Genomic DNA, 18,012 nt, shown 5'->3' with positions numbered 1-18,012 from the left:
GGAATAATAACGACAAAGCGAGTTTCGTGTGATATCATACTAGCTAAATCCTATTGCATGTTCATGGAAGCTTGTCATTTTTTGTGAAAATACTTCCTTATACCTTAAGACTGTTACTTTTACTGTCACTTCACAATTACTCGAATTCGTTACAAAGAATAGGGGTGAACTTAAATGCAGATTTCCTTGACCTAAGTAACGAACTGAGAAAAAATAGGCATCATTATCGAAAAACCGAACTTGTAAGCTTTTTTTCTAATTTTGCCTACATCATAGACCAATAAAAATGTTTCCACGTTTAAAATTGACGATCAATTCAAGTAAATCAAATTTATATAATCAAAGAATATAAATGCTGGTATTTTTGACCCACATAATTTTATTGTAGTGCGTTACTAAATAAGTTGGTTTGGTAAAGATTTGGAGGGTATTTTGTGGCACAATCCAACAGCAAGTACCTAATAATAGAAGTGCTTTACTGTACTGCAGTACTTGGAAAACAATTCCTTTTTTTCGTCCCAATTTTATTCTGTTTCAATCAACTCAGCCTCTCGCGGGCTACATCTGGATATACTCCGGCTTGTCCATGATTTGACTTTAGTTCGGTAATGGATATAGTAGGGATGTAGGGTGTCGTTGTTGTACCTGTGCGTGCGGCACGTTCCCGCTGGAGGCGCTGTTGAGCAGCGCGTGCGGCGGCATGACGGGCCGGTAGTGCGGCGGCACCTGCGCGTGCAGCACCGCCGAGCGCGAGTGCTGCAGACCCACGCTCGCGTACCCGATGCCCATCGCCGGCCTGCAACACCACACACAACCAATATGTAATACTTGTCGCACTTTCTATTGTATAACCTTGGCTGCAAAAATAATTAAAGCATTAGCTATTGTATGTCGCAACAATTCAGCTGAACATATGATTTATAGCATAAATATCCAATTAAGTATGAATGACGGGCTGTGTTGGATTAGAATTTTCACTTTCGACAAAAAACGGATCTTAATGAAATTCGTTAATTTAAAATAAGTTTCGAGTCGACTGGAACGACATACACTGAATTTTGTTCAATAAGATTTGTAAGGGAGAATAAAGAATATCTCCATTAAGAAATAACAGAAACCTATTCTACATAGAACATTTAAGTGTGCCATATTATACGCGTACGTAATAATTAATGCAAATAAAACGAGATGTATCTGTCATATCTATGTATGTAACAATGCCATGATAGTAAAACATTATCTATGGCACAGATTAGCAACATAATTGTGTAAGTATATTTTATCAGAAAAAACAACATTATTAACTAAATGCTGTTTCAACAAAAATATGGGACACATTCTACGACAAAAGTTGTAAGTCTCACGTGCTAAAGATAAAAATATATTTTTTGTAATTATGAATTTATGATTTTTCTTCCTAGGCACTGATAACTCATCTTACTAGGTACGATCATTTCTTGACAAAGACGACAAGCCTACGGTGACATCATATATCCTATTGCATGTTCATGGAGGCATGTCGTTGTTTATGAGTACGTTCTTTATTACAAGGACTGTTTTATTTTATTGCAAATTGGTAAATTGTGGTCAAATGTATTAATATATAACCAGAGTTAATTAAGCAGTAATTAGCTGTTAATGCACTGTTTAAGACCAATCTTATTTGTTTCATTCATTGTGTAGGACGAACGGAGGACTAAGACATTATCAGAGCCTAAGCTTTCGAATAAATATAACATTAATGCAATAGTAATCGGGTGAACACGACGTCCATTACGATTGTTATTCATAGTGGACAATGGCGTTCAGTGGCGCGTGTCCCATACCATGGCCATAAAACTCATAAATAATAAGTGCTCATTGTCGTGATGGCGGCCCACTCCTGCGCAGTGCCGCGCGAATTGTTTCATTACGGTAGGAAATGGCGGTGACGATTAAATGACGAGCTCGTTGTGGATATAAATATGAATAGCCTAATCGAAACCGTGAATAATTAGACGGAAAAGTTTTGGCCGCACCCGGACTTTTAAGTGAAACGTGTCGTGTTTATTAAGGTTAAATTGCACTCTTATAGACGGAGTATTTGTAAAATATTAGCCGTGAAGTATATTTACTTGAAAACAAACGCCGCGGCCATCTCGTGCCAACGTATTACCTAACACCCACCAGCGGAATGTCAATGAACTTGTTATTGTGAGTTTAAACTAGGAAAATCCTTCGTCATGTCTTTAACAGGAATATCTAGATACTTCGGGAACCTTATCGGGTATAATGAATAGAGCAAGGAAAAATGAGGATTAATAATGGAAATACAACTTCGAAACATGGTAATTTATAAAATTATTCTCATAAGAGTCAAAGAATATTCCAACACTGGCAAACCCTCGTAGAAAATGATTGATGCGCACAGAGGCGCAGAGAGTCATCAAATAATTGTGATCCTTGCTTTGTCAATACCAAGTATGTATAGTTCGAGACATAAATTATGTTTTTTTTAAATAAGGGACTTTTTTGTGAGGTTACCCAGCATCACGTATGTATCTCGTCCCTCATTTCCCAACACACAGCAGACTCGTCTCAAGTCCTCGCGTGTTGTAACCGATGACGTGGCCCGAAACGGGGGCAAGTGGCGCGTCCTGTCTGCATGCACTTGTCAACGACACCGGTATTTATCTACTTTACAACTTCAAATGGTAGCTCTTTTCACGACAGAGGTGTTTGAACACCAGAGTTGAACGTACGATTTGCTTGTTTTCACGGTATTCTCCTTGAAGATGGCAGACACGATACCTACTTAAAATACATGCTAATGTTTTATTGCAAACTGAGGAAATGAAGTAACTATAGCCAAGTAACTTAAAACTACATGTGTTATCCTTGCATCTAATATAATGAATCTTATACAGGTAAATCATAACTAAAATCAATATCGGCCAACTGAAGAATACCGAGATGCGTGTGCGTCCAAATATATAAATGTTTCGACATATTTAATTCAGTTACTCAATGTGGAACGATACTAAATATCTAAAGTGGACAACGCTAAACCAGATGGTTCTGAGATACTTTAAAGAAGATTGAGAAAGTTAATCAGTTTAAATGTTCGTGTATCCTCGCAATAGGCGCGTTTTTTTATTTTCCATGACAAGCAATAAATAAAACCGAAATCAATTCCGGGATCCGTTGAGGAGATAGAGCAATTGCTAATGAAACGATAGACAGAAAAGCGGTTGTTATTTTATGAGATAGAAACTACAGAAAGCTCTTGACTACAACAAGCTACTGAAAGTTATAGAGAGATACCTAATAGTTAAACAATCTTTCTTTGTGTGGTCCAACACCTGTTGATTACGTTATATAAATGTAGTCATAACAATTGACTGAGTATTGCATTAAAGGTCATCACAAACAGTCGAGATGTGCGGTTGTAGTGGCTACAGACTACATATAAACAAATAGACAGGACACTCAATACTTGTGTTCATGCTCACGTTACAGGCATTCGTGAGTCACGCTTCATAGCCACGCAACTTTTCTACGTTCATCATTGTGTCTTAACAAATTAAATTTTTATTAATGGTCCAATTTGATTAGGAAAGTTGCATCGCTGAGTGCGATTTTATAAGCATTAAACATAGTTACAAGTTGTTCGTTATGAGATACAATACAGTTGTGATGACAGAATTTGCATAACTTTGTATGAATGTCAACACTCGACAGCTAGTAGAACAGCTTCGAACACAGATGGAAACACGACAATAATTAGTGGAAATTGTAAAATTGAAACGAATGAAGTCATGTTTATTAACAGACGGGTATGGTGTGGTCTGTGCGGTACATCGACCTTGAGATCAAGTAATGACAACTCGACAAAACATTGGAATCGTCTCTGAAGTATGATGAGGATGACGCACGGGCCGTTCTATTGAATGGATTTTGTTTAGTCTGTGAAACTAGACGTAGCTTTTACAGAGACATTATGAAAAACATTCAGGTAGGTTATCTAGGAGATATTAATAAATGTTAAAATGTTAAATCAAAAGGCAAGGCGTCCTTCAGGAGCTCTCGCTACGTTGTTTTACAACGCACATATTGCGATGCCAAAAAATGTGCTTTTTATTGAACAGAGGACAATCTATGGAAATTTTAAGATTTGAATTTATAGTTTTTATCGCAGTTTTCAATAGTCTGAGGAGGGAACGTTATTAACTTTAGATTTTGTTTGCTGTTTGTTCTCACACCAATTCAGAATATTATGGCTGTAACGAAAATGATCAGAATAGATATCTGTTTGACGCATGACGCACTAAAAAAAGATATAAATTACTAAAAGAAGTATTATACGAATATTTACACTCTTGATAAGAGGTGCAGGCTTCACATTATTTACGTAAGTGCGAATTAACTTGTTTGTTTTATACGTTTTAATGACCTACAATACAGATGTATGAACTTGTTGTTTTCAGATTATGTAAACAAAAGATAAGGCACTGCCTCTTTGTGTCAACATTTTAGAACTTTCAAAACGCCTTGACACTAAAGATGCCTGAAATAAACTCTTGAAAATAAACAAAGATCATATAAAGTCGACGTTTATAAAGTATCGACTCATTCATATCTGTATTCAGTATCTAAAATTAAAAAAAAATACAAAATTTTCAGGATATATATGGACTAAGTAGGAGCAAGATATTCATGTTTCAATTCGTTGTGGAAAATTTACTTACACATCAGAGGTTGAGTATCTTCCGCGAACCATTTTCACGATAAATCTTTGTTAAATACAGACTAGAAATCACAAGATATTCCACTACATCTCACTCGTCACCGCACTGTTTGTTTAAAACTCGATGTTTACGTGAGATATAATAAAATTTATCACTATCTTCAAATGCAAATCTCAGTGCAAACTTGGCAATAGTGCCGACAAATTACGTCTCATTTCCCTCTCGCATCGGAACTTTATTAATAGAATCCGGTATCCGCGCATATCCTAGTGAGTAGCGCGGGCTTACACTTCACAGAGTCGCGCATAAGTTTTCGTCAAGTGAGCGATTTGTCGGCGAGTCTCTACAGCAGCACTGTTGAGATTTGTACTCAAAAATTCGGAGTATACGAGTCAAGTTCGTTCGGAGGCGTTCGCGTTATAATTTCGGCGTTGTTTGGTCGCGGTCGTGTCGGGAACTCCGCGCGGCTCCCGGCGCGTGCGCGGACTGCGCGGGGCGGCAGCGGCACGCTCTTCGGCCCGTTTTGGCGCGCGCGGGCGTGTTCGCGTCACCGTAGCCAAGAACAAAGTGATAACAAAAACTCTACAATTGATACTACTAATACATGGCCGTACCTAAGCGTCGCGCACATTACTTTCGCACATTGTTTCATAAATTTTTGTTTTGTCTCTGTTGGACACGAGCCAACGGCAACCGTCGCTTCCAGTCACGTTACTACAGTTGATGAGAAACAAACTACTCAACACCAACCAGAGCAAGGTCAAAAACCGTGCAGACGACGGAAACTTGTATAAAATCTTATTAGGTAAGGCAAGCGACTCACGCGGCAGCTTGAATCAGTAATTAATTCCTAAGACGAACTAAAAAAGCTCCATCGGTGTTAAACGGACATTTAGCGTTATTAGCACAATGGAAAATCACTCTGTAAACATAGGGAGCATGATCACCATACAAATTGCAGTATTTGTATAGTGACGAGTATATGACGAGGGCATGGTGACAAGATCTCATTCCAATTATCTATTACAAGGGTGTAAACAAGCTTTCATTGATGTCCAGTCTATCAATTACCCTGATATAGAACATCAATATTTTGGGAACTGGATTTAAGGTACCGGTAACTAACCGGAGTTTAATTTCTTGTAATATTACCGCTAAACTGATAAGATGACAATATAAACTTCATGTACAATAACAGTTTTTGAGTGTAATAAAACAATTAAGAACTTACCTATTGTGAAGGTCAGCAGGCTTGGCCATGGTGAACTCCTTGGCGTGGACATTCAGCTTGTTGGTGGATGCCGGTGTGGTCGCGGAGGCCGCCGAGGTGGTGGTGGTGGCGGCCGACGTCGCCGCCGTGGTCGCCACGCCGTCTGTGCGGACACCTGGTGGTCAACGGTGGGCGTCAAGAGAAGAGGGAGATAGGACAGATGCAGTGTACAAGGTTATTCATGAAAGACAGTCATGTGACAAGGCTACACAGACACCGCGCTAATGTTCAAGCAGTGTTTTCCATCAGTAAGTGATCGTGATAGGAAGGTGACAGTGAAGTCTTTGAAGTTTTAAATGAACGAAATGATAGAAAAAGTAATAAATAGAAGGCGCCTCATCCCTCTTAGCCGGAAGGGACGTGGCAAACATGTACGTATGAATGAACAGATGGAACTTGGCCAAAACACCGTGACACACTGGGAAAATATAGATCAACTGGAAGTCTCAGCGTTCTGCTTCAGCTTCAGAGGCCCTGATAGATTGTATAATTTGCTGACTTAACATCTTATACATTTTAAGTAGTTATCGTAATCAGGCTAGAATATCTCTCGTTACACGACGAGCTTTTCTCTAATTCCGCCTTTGTCTCAACTGTCTTGGTAACTCGTCTCTCGCATCCATCAAGGCTCCCAATTTATTTTATTAAAGTATACTTGATTAATTATGCATTTCCAGAATCACAAAAGTTTAGCTATATATAGATTTTCCCATTACACAGTTATTCACACAGGAATTTATCTGGATTAAAAACACATTACAAATACTTATAACGACGAATGTAAAAATTCAATATGAAAGAAGTGTATTTATCAAACTAAACATTTCCTTTTTAATCGTGTGTGGTTTTTATAAACGTATCGACTTTACGACTTTTAAACTCATCTTGGTAGCTTAGCAATCTTTCCATAAACGTCGATGAAGGTCTATCGAAGTCTTTGAACATATATTTGGCAGAATGATTCAGTTTACTGACTTCAACAATATTTCGAAATTGCGTCGAGATCTTGATATAAAGAATTTTACGAACGCTACGTCACAGCCGTTTAGTAGAGTTATTATTTCGGGATTCTCGTAACTCGTGCAACGCGTACGCATGAATAAATATGACCTGTATTGAAATGTAGATATAGTAGATGTATTTACTTTTATATTAACCAACGGGAAGCTTTGTACACAGTACAGAGAACCCAAACACCAGTGAGAATGAGTTTAAAATAACTCTACAAATTCACATATATAATTTTGCTCCAAATATCTTACATAGAAACATAATTGTACCCACGTACTAACAGCCAAAATACTCATAACATGATTAAAAAAAAACGTTAACAAGCTGTGATACAAGTAAGTCTGTTTTCGACGTACAGTTACTTTGATTGCTGAGCAATAACCAGCGGCCACATACCTAGAGGTGCTCGCCATTTTACACGATAGAAACTTCAATTAGTCTTAGTATACGAATTCAAGCCGATTGGACTGTTAAAATGCGGTGAGATAGAAACGATCACTGCTCAGATAAGATTTTGTATTTGAGAGCTTAGTAGAGCAGGACAGTTTTTGTTTAATGTCTTTTGTATTCCTCGCAATATAGCATTATTGCTAAAACATAATTTTCTGAATAAATGCTGATTTCGAGTGAGTCATGTCATACTAAATTTGTTGGAACAAAATTGTTACCCCACTTCTTATTCAGATACCAGAAGAGACTGGAATATTCTATTGTTACCTACCAACCGCAACGGTTTCGCCTCAAGTTTTTGCAGTTCGACAATCACAATGATTCTTATGAAAAAAACATACAAAAATCGCGACCACGACGTTGCAATTGCACTCTCCAAACAGAAAGTTGCATTAGGAGGAAACGTGTTTATAAAAGTAGAAGAGATTTGCTAATAAATAGAGCCGAACTGACACTGATATTAAAAGAATTAAAAGTATTGGTTGGATATAGCAATAATATATAAAATGTTCACGCACGTAGCAGCGTGTGCCTCTAATTGGGTAACCCAGTTCATCGCGCGCCGCACGCGACTTGCCGCGCTCGAACGAACAAAAGCGAAACTTTCCTCCAAGATTTACCGACTGCATATTTACAGTTTTGACTAGACTGAGTATTATAAAACTGATGCCGATAGGAGTTAGTGTAATCTATCTATCTAGTGTGATGCTGACACTGATGTTTTCATTAAGATATGGTGTGTTTCCTACAAGAAAAGGTATATAATTTAACACCTTTTGTTGTCTGCGAAAGAGCGTAGAACTCCACAGTTTAAGTTATGACTTCAAACTGAAAGTATAGCTCGCCTTGGTGTTTAATCCGACAATTAAAACCCTCCTGGACGTAATAGAGAACTTATCTAATATAATATGATGAGATGTTAGTTACCGATAAGCGAGGAAGAAGCTAACATACATATGTATACGCGGACTGTGGGCTGTAGATCGCAAGTCTTCTTTGATACTCTCTCACAGAAATAAAGACTCCAGTGACTCGTTGAGATTTCTGGTAGTATACTTCAGAGTAAACCTCTACGTTATGAAACAATTTAAGGGATTTGCATGCCTAGTGAACGAACGCATCTAAATCGAAACTCTACAGGTTCTTAAAATCTACAGACTGAATATAAGCCTATTGTCAAATTTTGGATGAACACGTTTGAAGTTTCAGCCTACGATCATGAAGTGAGTAACATAGTAAGAAGTATGTAGTATTAAAAATACAAGACTCTAGATTCTAAAATAAAGTGAATGAAAAGCTGTCAGACTACCCAATTACATCACTCTCAGTCGTACTAAATCACATCCTAGAAACGTCTGCCAATGCGAAACATTTTTTATTTACATACAATAATTTAATCGTATGTACGCATATTGTCGCCAAAACACTTATGTTTGGTGACGGAAATAACGCAAAACGAATAATGCCAAGACTCTGTTGACATTACAGAGCGAGTCTTAAACAATCTCACGACGAGCAGACGATGCGAACTGCCCCACGTTACACACAACGAGAGTACCAATATCAGAGCAGACGCTTGCAAATGCATAAACAAACCTGAGGCATCTGAAACTGGTTGTGCTGCAGTCACGGCCACAGACACCGACACCGGAGTCACGGACACGGGGGAAACAGACACCGGCGACACCTGAGCCACGGGGGCGACCGGCGAGACCGCTACCGGCTGAGACAACGACTGTTTCACGATACACCGAGACATAATATCTCACTTATATATCACAATACATAAAACTACACACAAACATTCGTTTGACAAACGGGTCCCGTCGCAACAAACATACGACTGTCGACTCGTTCCAAATATGAAATTTGTTTATTTTTAATTTTGGCGCCAATTTTACGTAGAGACGCTAGCTAGCCAAGTATTTACATTCAGCCGGTGACCAATCGAGAACAGGAATGAAATCTTATTCAAATCGATTACATTTTAAGTACCTTACATAAATAAATAAATGATTAATGAAGAAGTATGTACTAAAGTTCTGAACACAATTTTAAAGCTTCTAGATTTTTTAATTAAGTACAAAAACTGCAGACACCGGACACCTTAGTTTGTTGACACTGTATCATGTCTTGATTCACACAGTAAATGCTGAATTTTGCAAGATCAGCAGAATATCAAGTAATATTCATACCCATCTGTACAAAAGTTTTGTTTCATACAGCTCACGTCGCCCACACAAGAGTAAAAAGTATTTGTAAGTGCAGCGTAGGTAATCTTAATTGAAATACTTTTGTGATTCTGGAGTACAAAAATACAACATATTTACCCGTTTAATTACCATACACAGTCGACAAAAAATAATAAATTCGATAATTGTTGATATTCACCGTATACCCTTATACCTAAATTCGATAATTGTTGATATTCACCGTATACCCTTATACCCGTATATAGGTAAATACTTGAAAATGGGTAACTAACCTTTTTTTAATAAAATTACATAACAGTACATACAGGAATCTGAGTCACTCACCGGGAGGTCTGTAGATTTCAAGAGTGGGTTTCCCTTTCGCATTGGTCAAGATCATGCTCCTTCGTTTCACATTGTTAAACTGCAAGAAAATAACATTATTGTATGATAAAAGAGGTTGCATATTGAAAAAGTTTATAATCTCTTATAAATACTAAGACAGAAACAAAATAATATATGTACGTTACGAAAACAAATGTTTTTCACTTGTGGCAATCGAAGCAGCGACAGGTTTTAATAATATTCCTCGTTAAATAAAAAGTTTTCATTTTATTTAAAACTCTGTCAAGTTTAAACCCTGTCAAAAAAGGTTGTTCAATAAACTAAAAACGTTTTCTAAGAAGTATTAAAGGAGAAAATGTCACGATTTATTTTCAGCTTACACATCACGAGACAGCAGTGTTTATGACTAATAATCTGTTGTTATATCGTTTCTAGCGGATTAGTTATAAGTTATTACCTAATACTTAGACATTTGTATACACACCGTTAAACTTTGTTCATACAGCCATGTAAAATTAATTGAATCTAACTGTTAATGCAAGTTAAGATTGCAGCATCATTGTACATTTCTAAAAATAAAATGTTTATCGATAATTATGATGTAATAAAGTTTGTTCGTTAAAGTTCGATTACTAAACAAATGCTAAGGCTATCGAGTTGTGTAGACAGGACGTGGGCGTCGAGTGAACCGTGTCGCGACCCTACCTACGCGTTAACTGCAATCGTAATAGAAATCCTTAGCAAGGTCCCACAAATATTAATCAGATACATATTTCACACATGCTTCAAACAGTTTTTATTACAGTTACGGCGTTACGACGGCAATTGAATAATCCTGTAAAGCGTTCAAGGTCTTTCCTATTACAATTTATCTTAACGCGTTACACGCATATATGCACGGCAGAAGATCATTCTCATATATCTACTAAGTATATGCAATCACGTCTTTTATTTTTAGCATAAATATCATAGTTTAAATAAAAAAGTTATCATACCTGGTTGTGATGTATGTTGTGATGAGACTGCGGCCGTATGAAGCTCCGCTCTCGCATGATGACGTGGCCGGGAGACGCGAAGTCCTGCATCCTGTAGCTCCTCTGCAACTCGTTACCGACGCCAATTTGGGTCTGCATCTTGCCGATTGTTATAATCGATTCGACCGAGTCAACAAGATATATTTTATCTGTGGCAACGGCCTGTCACCCACTACTTCCCGCCTTTTTTGACAGCGAGCCTTTTACTTTGCCAAAAGAGTCACTGTTGTTTTCTTTGGCTTTTAGCGCACTCAAGATTACAGTTTTATATTATAAATAGTAAGAAAGCTCCTCTGCAGATAAGTTGTATAATACCAAAATAAATACACTAGATCAATGACTAGTATTTTAGTTACTTTACGCAATGTCACACTTATTATGATAAAGATTAAGTATATATTTTTGCTATTTACAATTTTTAAATAAAATACAAAACTAACTAAATAACGGGCAATACGCGTGAAAAATGCGATTTGAAAACAGCAAAGCGATTAAAATTATGTTATGATAATTAATTATTTAATCACAATATTTTAATTGTGACGTCACGTTAGAGATCACTATTTTTCTCCAATTTTATATATGCATATATAAATGTACATAAATTAAAACCCTCTGTCGTGGCCACTGATAGAGGGCGTCTCTCGAGTTTTTTTCGTTTTTTCTTTTAATACGACTAACACAAGAATAGTGCAGGTATGTGTAGTGCCTGACAGTCACCGAGCGATTTTTACAATTATTTCGAGGGGCCGAGAAGAAACTTCTTTGGCTCCAAACTCGAATCGTTTCGTTGTAGGGTATAAACCCTAATCTGGAACAAAGAGAACACATTTACATTATCATCTCTTCTAGATAGACAGACAGTAGGTACCTACTGTCTGAGATGCTCATGTTCGTGATTTATATGGGTGCTGGGTAGTTTGGACAACTTCAATTTAGAGCCAAATCATAGTAATACCCAATTTAGTTATGGATCATTTCATAAAACTAGAGCATGGAAAACTACAACAGGAATGTAAAAAGTTTATATCATGGCCCCTCACTACAATCGTGCTACAGTATGATTTTTTATTTTTTTTAACTTATTTTTTCAATAATACATGTTTATACCTGACAATGATTCACTAAGCTTTACCCAAAACGGTTAGATACATAACTTATAGAAGTATCTAATTTAGAAATGAGTCAGTGAATCAACATTATTGACACTCCTTTGTCGTCTTTAAAAGGTAGATTAAGATGTTTGTTAGCAGTTTATTTATTAATAAACTGATATTTAGTAACTCTTAGTTAGCTGAGCTATAAAATGCATGAAAAAAGCATATTATAATTACTCAAGAAACAATAAAATTCTGAGATTGTTGATTTAAAATATAAAGTCTTTTAATAAGTTTAAATAGTATCATGATTGTTATTTCTTCCTACAATCGCACATATTTTTTACGTTCCTCACTACAGGATTTGGTCGTCAAAGATTCTCACGAACCTTTCAGGTTTACAAAACATTTCACCGTGTAATAATGTAAACGAACAATGGACGGTGTTACTACACACCGAGGGTCTACCACCACGACTTAAAGTAATATTATTATGGTTGTGAAAGCGGGACAGCGTAATACACGCCGTAGAGCGACATCTCTCTTCCACACCCGGAACATCAAACCCGTGGCATAATAACTGAAACTACTTTGACACGAATTACTACTACTACACTATAATGACTGCCGTATTCCCGAATGTCACTTAGTCAAAAGTCACACTTAAGTGTCATGTTGTCTATATCACTGTCGAGTGAAATATTATAGTCAAAGAATATCAATCAGTAAGGTGTCAATTGTACATAAGGCTTTTAGTACTTGTGTTTCTCAACCTTTCAGTCTTACTAGATTCAGCTTATTACCTAATTTACCGGGACTTCCGTATCCGACCTTCTTAATCTATCTCAGTCGATAATACAAAATGTTATAATGAAACTTTTCATCATTAAAACTTCATGGTGTTCTATATTTAAATCAGTGTTGCAACACTGAAGAAAAACTGGACCGATCGACACGTGTAGTGGTCTCTAAATTAAGCCCAGGGGCCTACCATCTCAGTAACAGTAATGCAGTTGTGGACGACGGATAAAAGGGATGTCTTGGTGTTGGATGGTACGTACTTGGGTTTGGATGGTAAGTACTTGGGGTTGGATGGTAAGTACTTGGGGTTGGATGGTAAGTACTTGGTGTTGGATGGCAAGTACTTGGTGTTGGATGGTAAGTACGTGGGGGTGGATGGTAAGTACTTGGGGTTGGATGGTAAGTACTTGGGGTTAGATGGTCATTACTTGATGTTGGTTGGTAAGTACTTGGGGTTAGATGGTAAGTACTTGATGTTGGATGGTAAGTACTTGATTTTGGATTGTAAGTACTTGGGGTTAGATGGTAAGTACTTGATGTTGGTTGGTAAGTACTTGGGGTTAGATGGTAAGTACTTGATTTTGGATGGTAAGTACTTGATTTTGGATGGTAAGTACTTGATTTTGGATGGTAAGTACTTGGTATTGGATGGTAAGTACTTGGGGTTAGATGGTAAGTACTTGATGTTGGATGGTAAGTACTTGATTTTGGATGGTAAGTACTTGGGGTTAGATGGTAAGTACTTGATGTTGGTTGGTAAGTACTTGGGGTTAGATGGTAAGTACTTGATTTTGGATGGTAAGTACTTGATTTTGGATGGTAAGTACATGGTATTGGATGGTAAGTACTTGGGGTTAGATGGTAAGTACTTGATGTTGGATAGTAAGTACTTGATGTTGGATGGTAAGTTCTTGGTATTGGATGGTAAGTACTTGGGGTTAGATGGTAAGTACTTGATGTTGGATGGTAAGTACTTAGTGTTGGACAAAAACTAATCACATTAAAAAAAATCCTAACTTATATCTTCTATCCACGCGGACTAAGTCGCGGGTAACAGCTTGTCTAATAATAGACGGGGGTTTAGTTTAAACATCACCTAAATTCCTAGCACAGACTTAATAATTATTACGTGAGACACATTACAATGGATGAGAAAAAATATGAATAAAAACTGGCTACTCTACTGGCAAGTGCGTTGAACTATCTCGCGTGGATGCGTGATCGTTGGGAGTACGTCATAAATGAATTAGACAAGTACATCTCGATACAAATGAAAAACTTTGTAGAGAAGACATGGTAGATACATAATAGATTGACATTGGTGTTTTGAAAAGTCACTTGTTTTGTTTTAAGCCATGATTTCTTTTAGTTTGTTTTTTTCAAGAGACTTACAGCGAGCGTTTATTAGAGTCAACTGATATTTTTTCTCTTGGTCTCTACTCATCCAAAACCCACGCCATTCTGACAAACTTAATCCTTGACAGAAAACATTCAAATATATGAAAACGACATAATCTAAATCACATGACTTAACGAAATGAAATGTATTTTTTACACATATATGCGTTTTTTGTTCCTTTAATGATACTTGGATTAAAGACCTGAAACGCTGTCTATAATGTAAAAGTATCCGCGGTTAAACATCACATAATATTACAAGATTCTGGTGTCTGTCATACAAAATATCTAGTTGACTGTGACAAATTGACTATACTATAATAACTATATTTTTTACGAGCAAGGCAACATTCCATTCTAACAGAATAATGACAGTTAATTCTCGAGTACAATCTATAAATATTAACTAACATGTTAGGTACACGAAAGACGCTGTCATATCAGTCATAAATGTCCAAATGGGCTTAATTGTTAAAAAAGTAAGAACAAGATTTACTTAAAATGTTCAATACATTGTTGCATTAATTAACGTCATTGTCAGAAGATTTAAGAGATGCTAATGAAATAATAATTTATTTGTGGTATCAATGGGTGAATTAAAAAATAATGCACGGATAACCGACTGGATAATTTTAACTTTAAATCTCACGTTGCGACATATGCCGCGGGTTAGACCCATTTTTGCCAGAATTGGCATTGAAATGAAAAGTACGATACCTGTTTTTTGTCAGATACTGTAGAAATGCTACTTTTATTTGTGGTAATTTCAAAAATGACTCCTGCACCATTGCGAGAGGTTTCACAAACATCTTAGTCCCATGCAAAAAGACATCCAGACTCACGACTAGCATTCGTAAATCACATTAACTTTTTTCACGGAGATCGAACCCGCGACGCTCGCAGTGGCGTCAACCATTCGTGCAATCAAATTTTCTTCTATTCTTTCTTTCTATTCCCGTTGCATATGTTGCATACGTGGGATCAGTCTGTCTCCACCTTTAACGTAATGAGTTCAGTTAATAAGTATGACTCACCGCTCTCTAGTCGCCGTCTGTCGTTTCGTCCTCTGCACTAGAGACTCGTTCACGTACTCGTATTTATTTCACTGAAACAACGAGAAAGTTTTTAACACTTCGCTTTTGTTTAATTAATAATAAAATTAATTATATTTGATAAAATAGTTAGTAGTAGTTTGTGAGTTAGTGTGGAATGCAGGTGGAAAAGTTATAGTTTAAACTCACATTTTTATAAATTAATGTTTTCTATAATTTAAGAGTGTCATTGAATCGATAATTAGGACAAGTTTTTCTCCACAAAACATATTATTATTTTGTATTTTTCATAATTAATGGTTCATTTTCACATTCCTTTTAAGTTTTAATCCTTTCACCTTTCAGAATCAATCAGAAGTATTTTCATTGATCGAAGCTGTACAATTACGTTATTGGCTCAAATTGGCTGTTCCTTGCATCACTGAAGAAATATCGGTACAAAATTGCAGGAGTGTAACACAAAAAGTTACTAACACGATACTTAGTCACGATTCGAGAACATTCTACATTGTGGCTATCATTGAGAATAAGTGCATTCTTTTTAACCCTTTCTGATAATAGGGAATCATCAAAGCAGTAATAGCTATCATTTCTTTTTCTAGGTTAACGTGAACTAACATTTTTGAAGTCTGAAATGTAGTGACACTATATGCAGACCAAGCAGTATCATAAATTGAGGTGATTACATAAGATACTCATACAACCTTGACACAACATGCATTGAAATGTCATTATCTTTTTTTTTACGTGGGTTATTTTAGATCCCACTGTTGGGCCTCCCCCTTTCTCTTCCAGGCTTCTCTATTTTAGGATTTCTAGCCACGTACGCTGCGAATATTTCACTAGATCATCACACCACCTTCGTATTATAATATGACCTTCGAAAATGACTGGAAACAGTATTTTATTGTGTGTATTAACGCAGTATTGAAAGTAGAGTTTTCCAATTTTAAAGACTAAATTGTACAATTTCCTAGTGTTTTTGCGAACGTCGTTTTTCAGTAATCAATTAAGTTACGAACAATTTGGCGGTGGAAGGCATTTGTAGGTATTTAGCATATTCATAGCAGATAATGGCATGACGCAGTTTACTTAATGCGGAATATTTTAGAGGTGACGCACTCGAAGCAAGAAATGCTAATTGCATGTGTGATAGATCGGTTTGTCTAGAGTCTTTTAAAATGTTTATAATTCAAAGGTTATGTAACAATTAATAGACAGGCTCTATATGACAATAGGTATAAAATATATATGACACTAGCTGTTGCCTGCGAAAATGATCCCACGGGAACATAAAATCGGGATAAAAACTATATGTGTACCAAGTTTCGTCAATATCCGTTCAGTGGTTTTTGCGTGAAAGAGTTATAAACATTCATACATACAAACGTTCGCGTTTATAATATTAGTATGTTAATCTGTGAAAATGTTTTGATCTCTCCGTATAAGAACGACATTTATCTAAGTGTGTATGCACTTGAGTAAGACACAGACATTATGACAGCATGATATTTTGCTCGGCGTCGTTCTTGTGTTAAAGCTTACATTTTGAGTCTTAAGTATCCCTGAAAACATCTTCATTTATGGCACAAGCCATCATTATCTTTTTGGATACGGCGGCGCGTGCGCATTTGAGCATTGTAATATTAGTAGGCTTGTCTGCGTATACCAATTGACCGATGCGAAGTGGACCTTATTCAGAAAGATACTGAAACGCAGTAATATCGAAAAGCTACGTTAACGTAAATAAAGTCATTTGAAAAAATAAATTATCATGAAAAGTATTCCGATCAGACTCATCGCAGACTTGTACAAGAAAAAAATAACTACGGAATCGTTGTGGGCGGAGCCTATGACATCATCGTGTTTACTCGTGTACTGTTTACTCACACATGCTTACGTTATATACACAGAACGAAACGTCGTAACAACGAAATACTGCTATGGAAATTTCAACTTTATCTTCTAAATTTTATGGTTGTTATTCCTTTGCGGTTTGTTTGTGAGTTACGCTAGGATGCGTTTATAACAAGTTTGCAGACATTACGAAGTCTGCAAAGGTTCTAGGTCAGTGGGCACGAGCCGCTTTTGTTTTGTCGCCATATCGATTCATTGATCGATGAAGTTAATCGAGTCTGAATACAATGATCACAATTGTTGTGTACTTGCGTACAATGTATGACAATTCTTGGTAAATAGCTTAAGATTTTGGTAGCTACATTCGTGGTCAATTTGGAGTACCCATTTTTTTACCATTTTACATTAATCTTACAGTCTAAATTAATCTTACAGTCGTTTACTAAACTTATCTATACAAATAATTACCTAAGCACTAAAATGAAAATACATCACATACGAATCAATTTGAACTGCAGCTCAAAATAAAGCGTCTCGAAACTATCCATGTGAAATCCATTTATTGCTGATGACAGTAATGTTAAAAGTCAATAATAGACAGACCTATTACCTAACTTAGACCTATGACGATCTGTGATTTATAAGTGAGAAAATTACGAAATGCAAACAATTTTGTTGACATTTTGCAACGGTGTCGTCATTGCTAAACACGATGCATGCCTGTGTACATGTCTGCCAAAGCTAGATGTCTAGCTAAGCTAGCCTACCTTTTTTTGGA

General features: G+C 36.6%; 1 protein-coding gene across 8 annotated transcripts in view; it reads right to left on the bottom strand.

The window, feature by feature from the left end:
• LOC113501776 (CBP80/20-dependent translation initiation factor) overlaps nt 1–18,012 on the bottom strand; it is a 34,221-nt gene that overhangs the window by 4,117 nt on the left and 12,092 nt on the right. For 4 of the 8 annotated variants that reach the window (XM_026883016.1, XM_026883021.1, XM_026883022.1 and 1 more), the window contains exons 2-6: nt 15,360–15,430; nt 10,991–11,840; nt 9,996–10,074; nt 5,959–6,112; nt 646–796 (exon numbers count right to left, since the gene is read on the bottom strand). In XM_026883016.1, the coding sequence (XP_026738817.1) occupies nt 646–796; nt 5,959–6,112; nt 9,996–10,074; nt 10,991–11,128 (522 nt within the window). In that variant the 5' untranslated portion in view covers nt 11,129–11,840; nt 15,360–15,430. Of the gene's footprint in view, nt 1–645; nt 797–4,727; nt 5,298–5,958; nt 6,113–9,054; nt 9,433–9,995; nt 10,075–10,990; nt 11,841–15,359; nt 15,431–18,012 lie in introns of those variants that run through there. The other 4 variants (XM_026883018.1, XM_026883019.1, XM_026883020.1 and 1 more) reach the window with 4 other exon arrangements.

Source organism: Trichoplusia ni, chromosome 16 (genome assembly GCF_003590095.1).
Source record: "Trichoplusia ni isolate ovarian cell line Hi5 chromosome 16, tn1, whole genome shotgun sequence".
NCBI classification, from domain to species: domain Eukaryota; kingdom Metazoa; phylum Arthropoda; class Insecta; order Lepidoptera; family Noctuidae; genus Trichoplusia; species Trichoplusia ni.
This window is presented reverse-complemented; position numbering and strand designations above follow the sequence as displayed.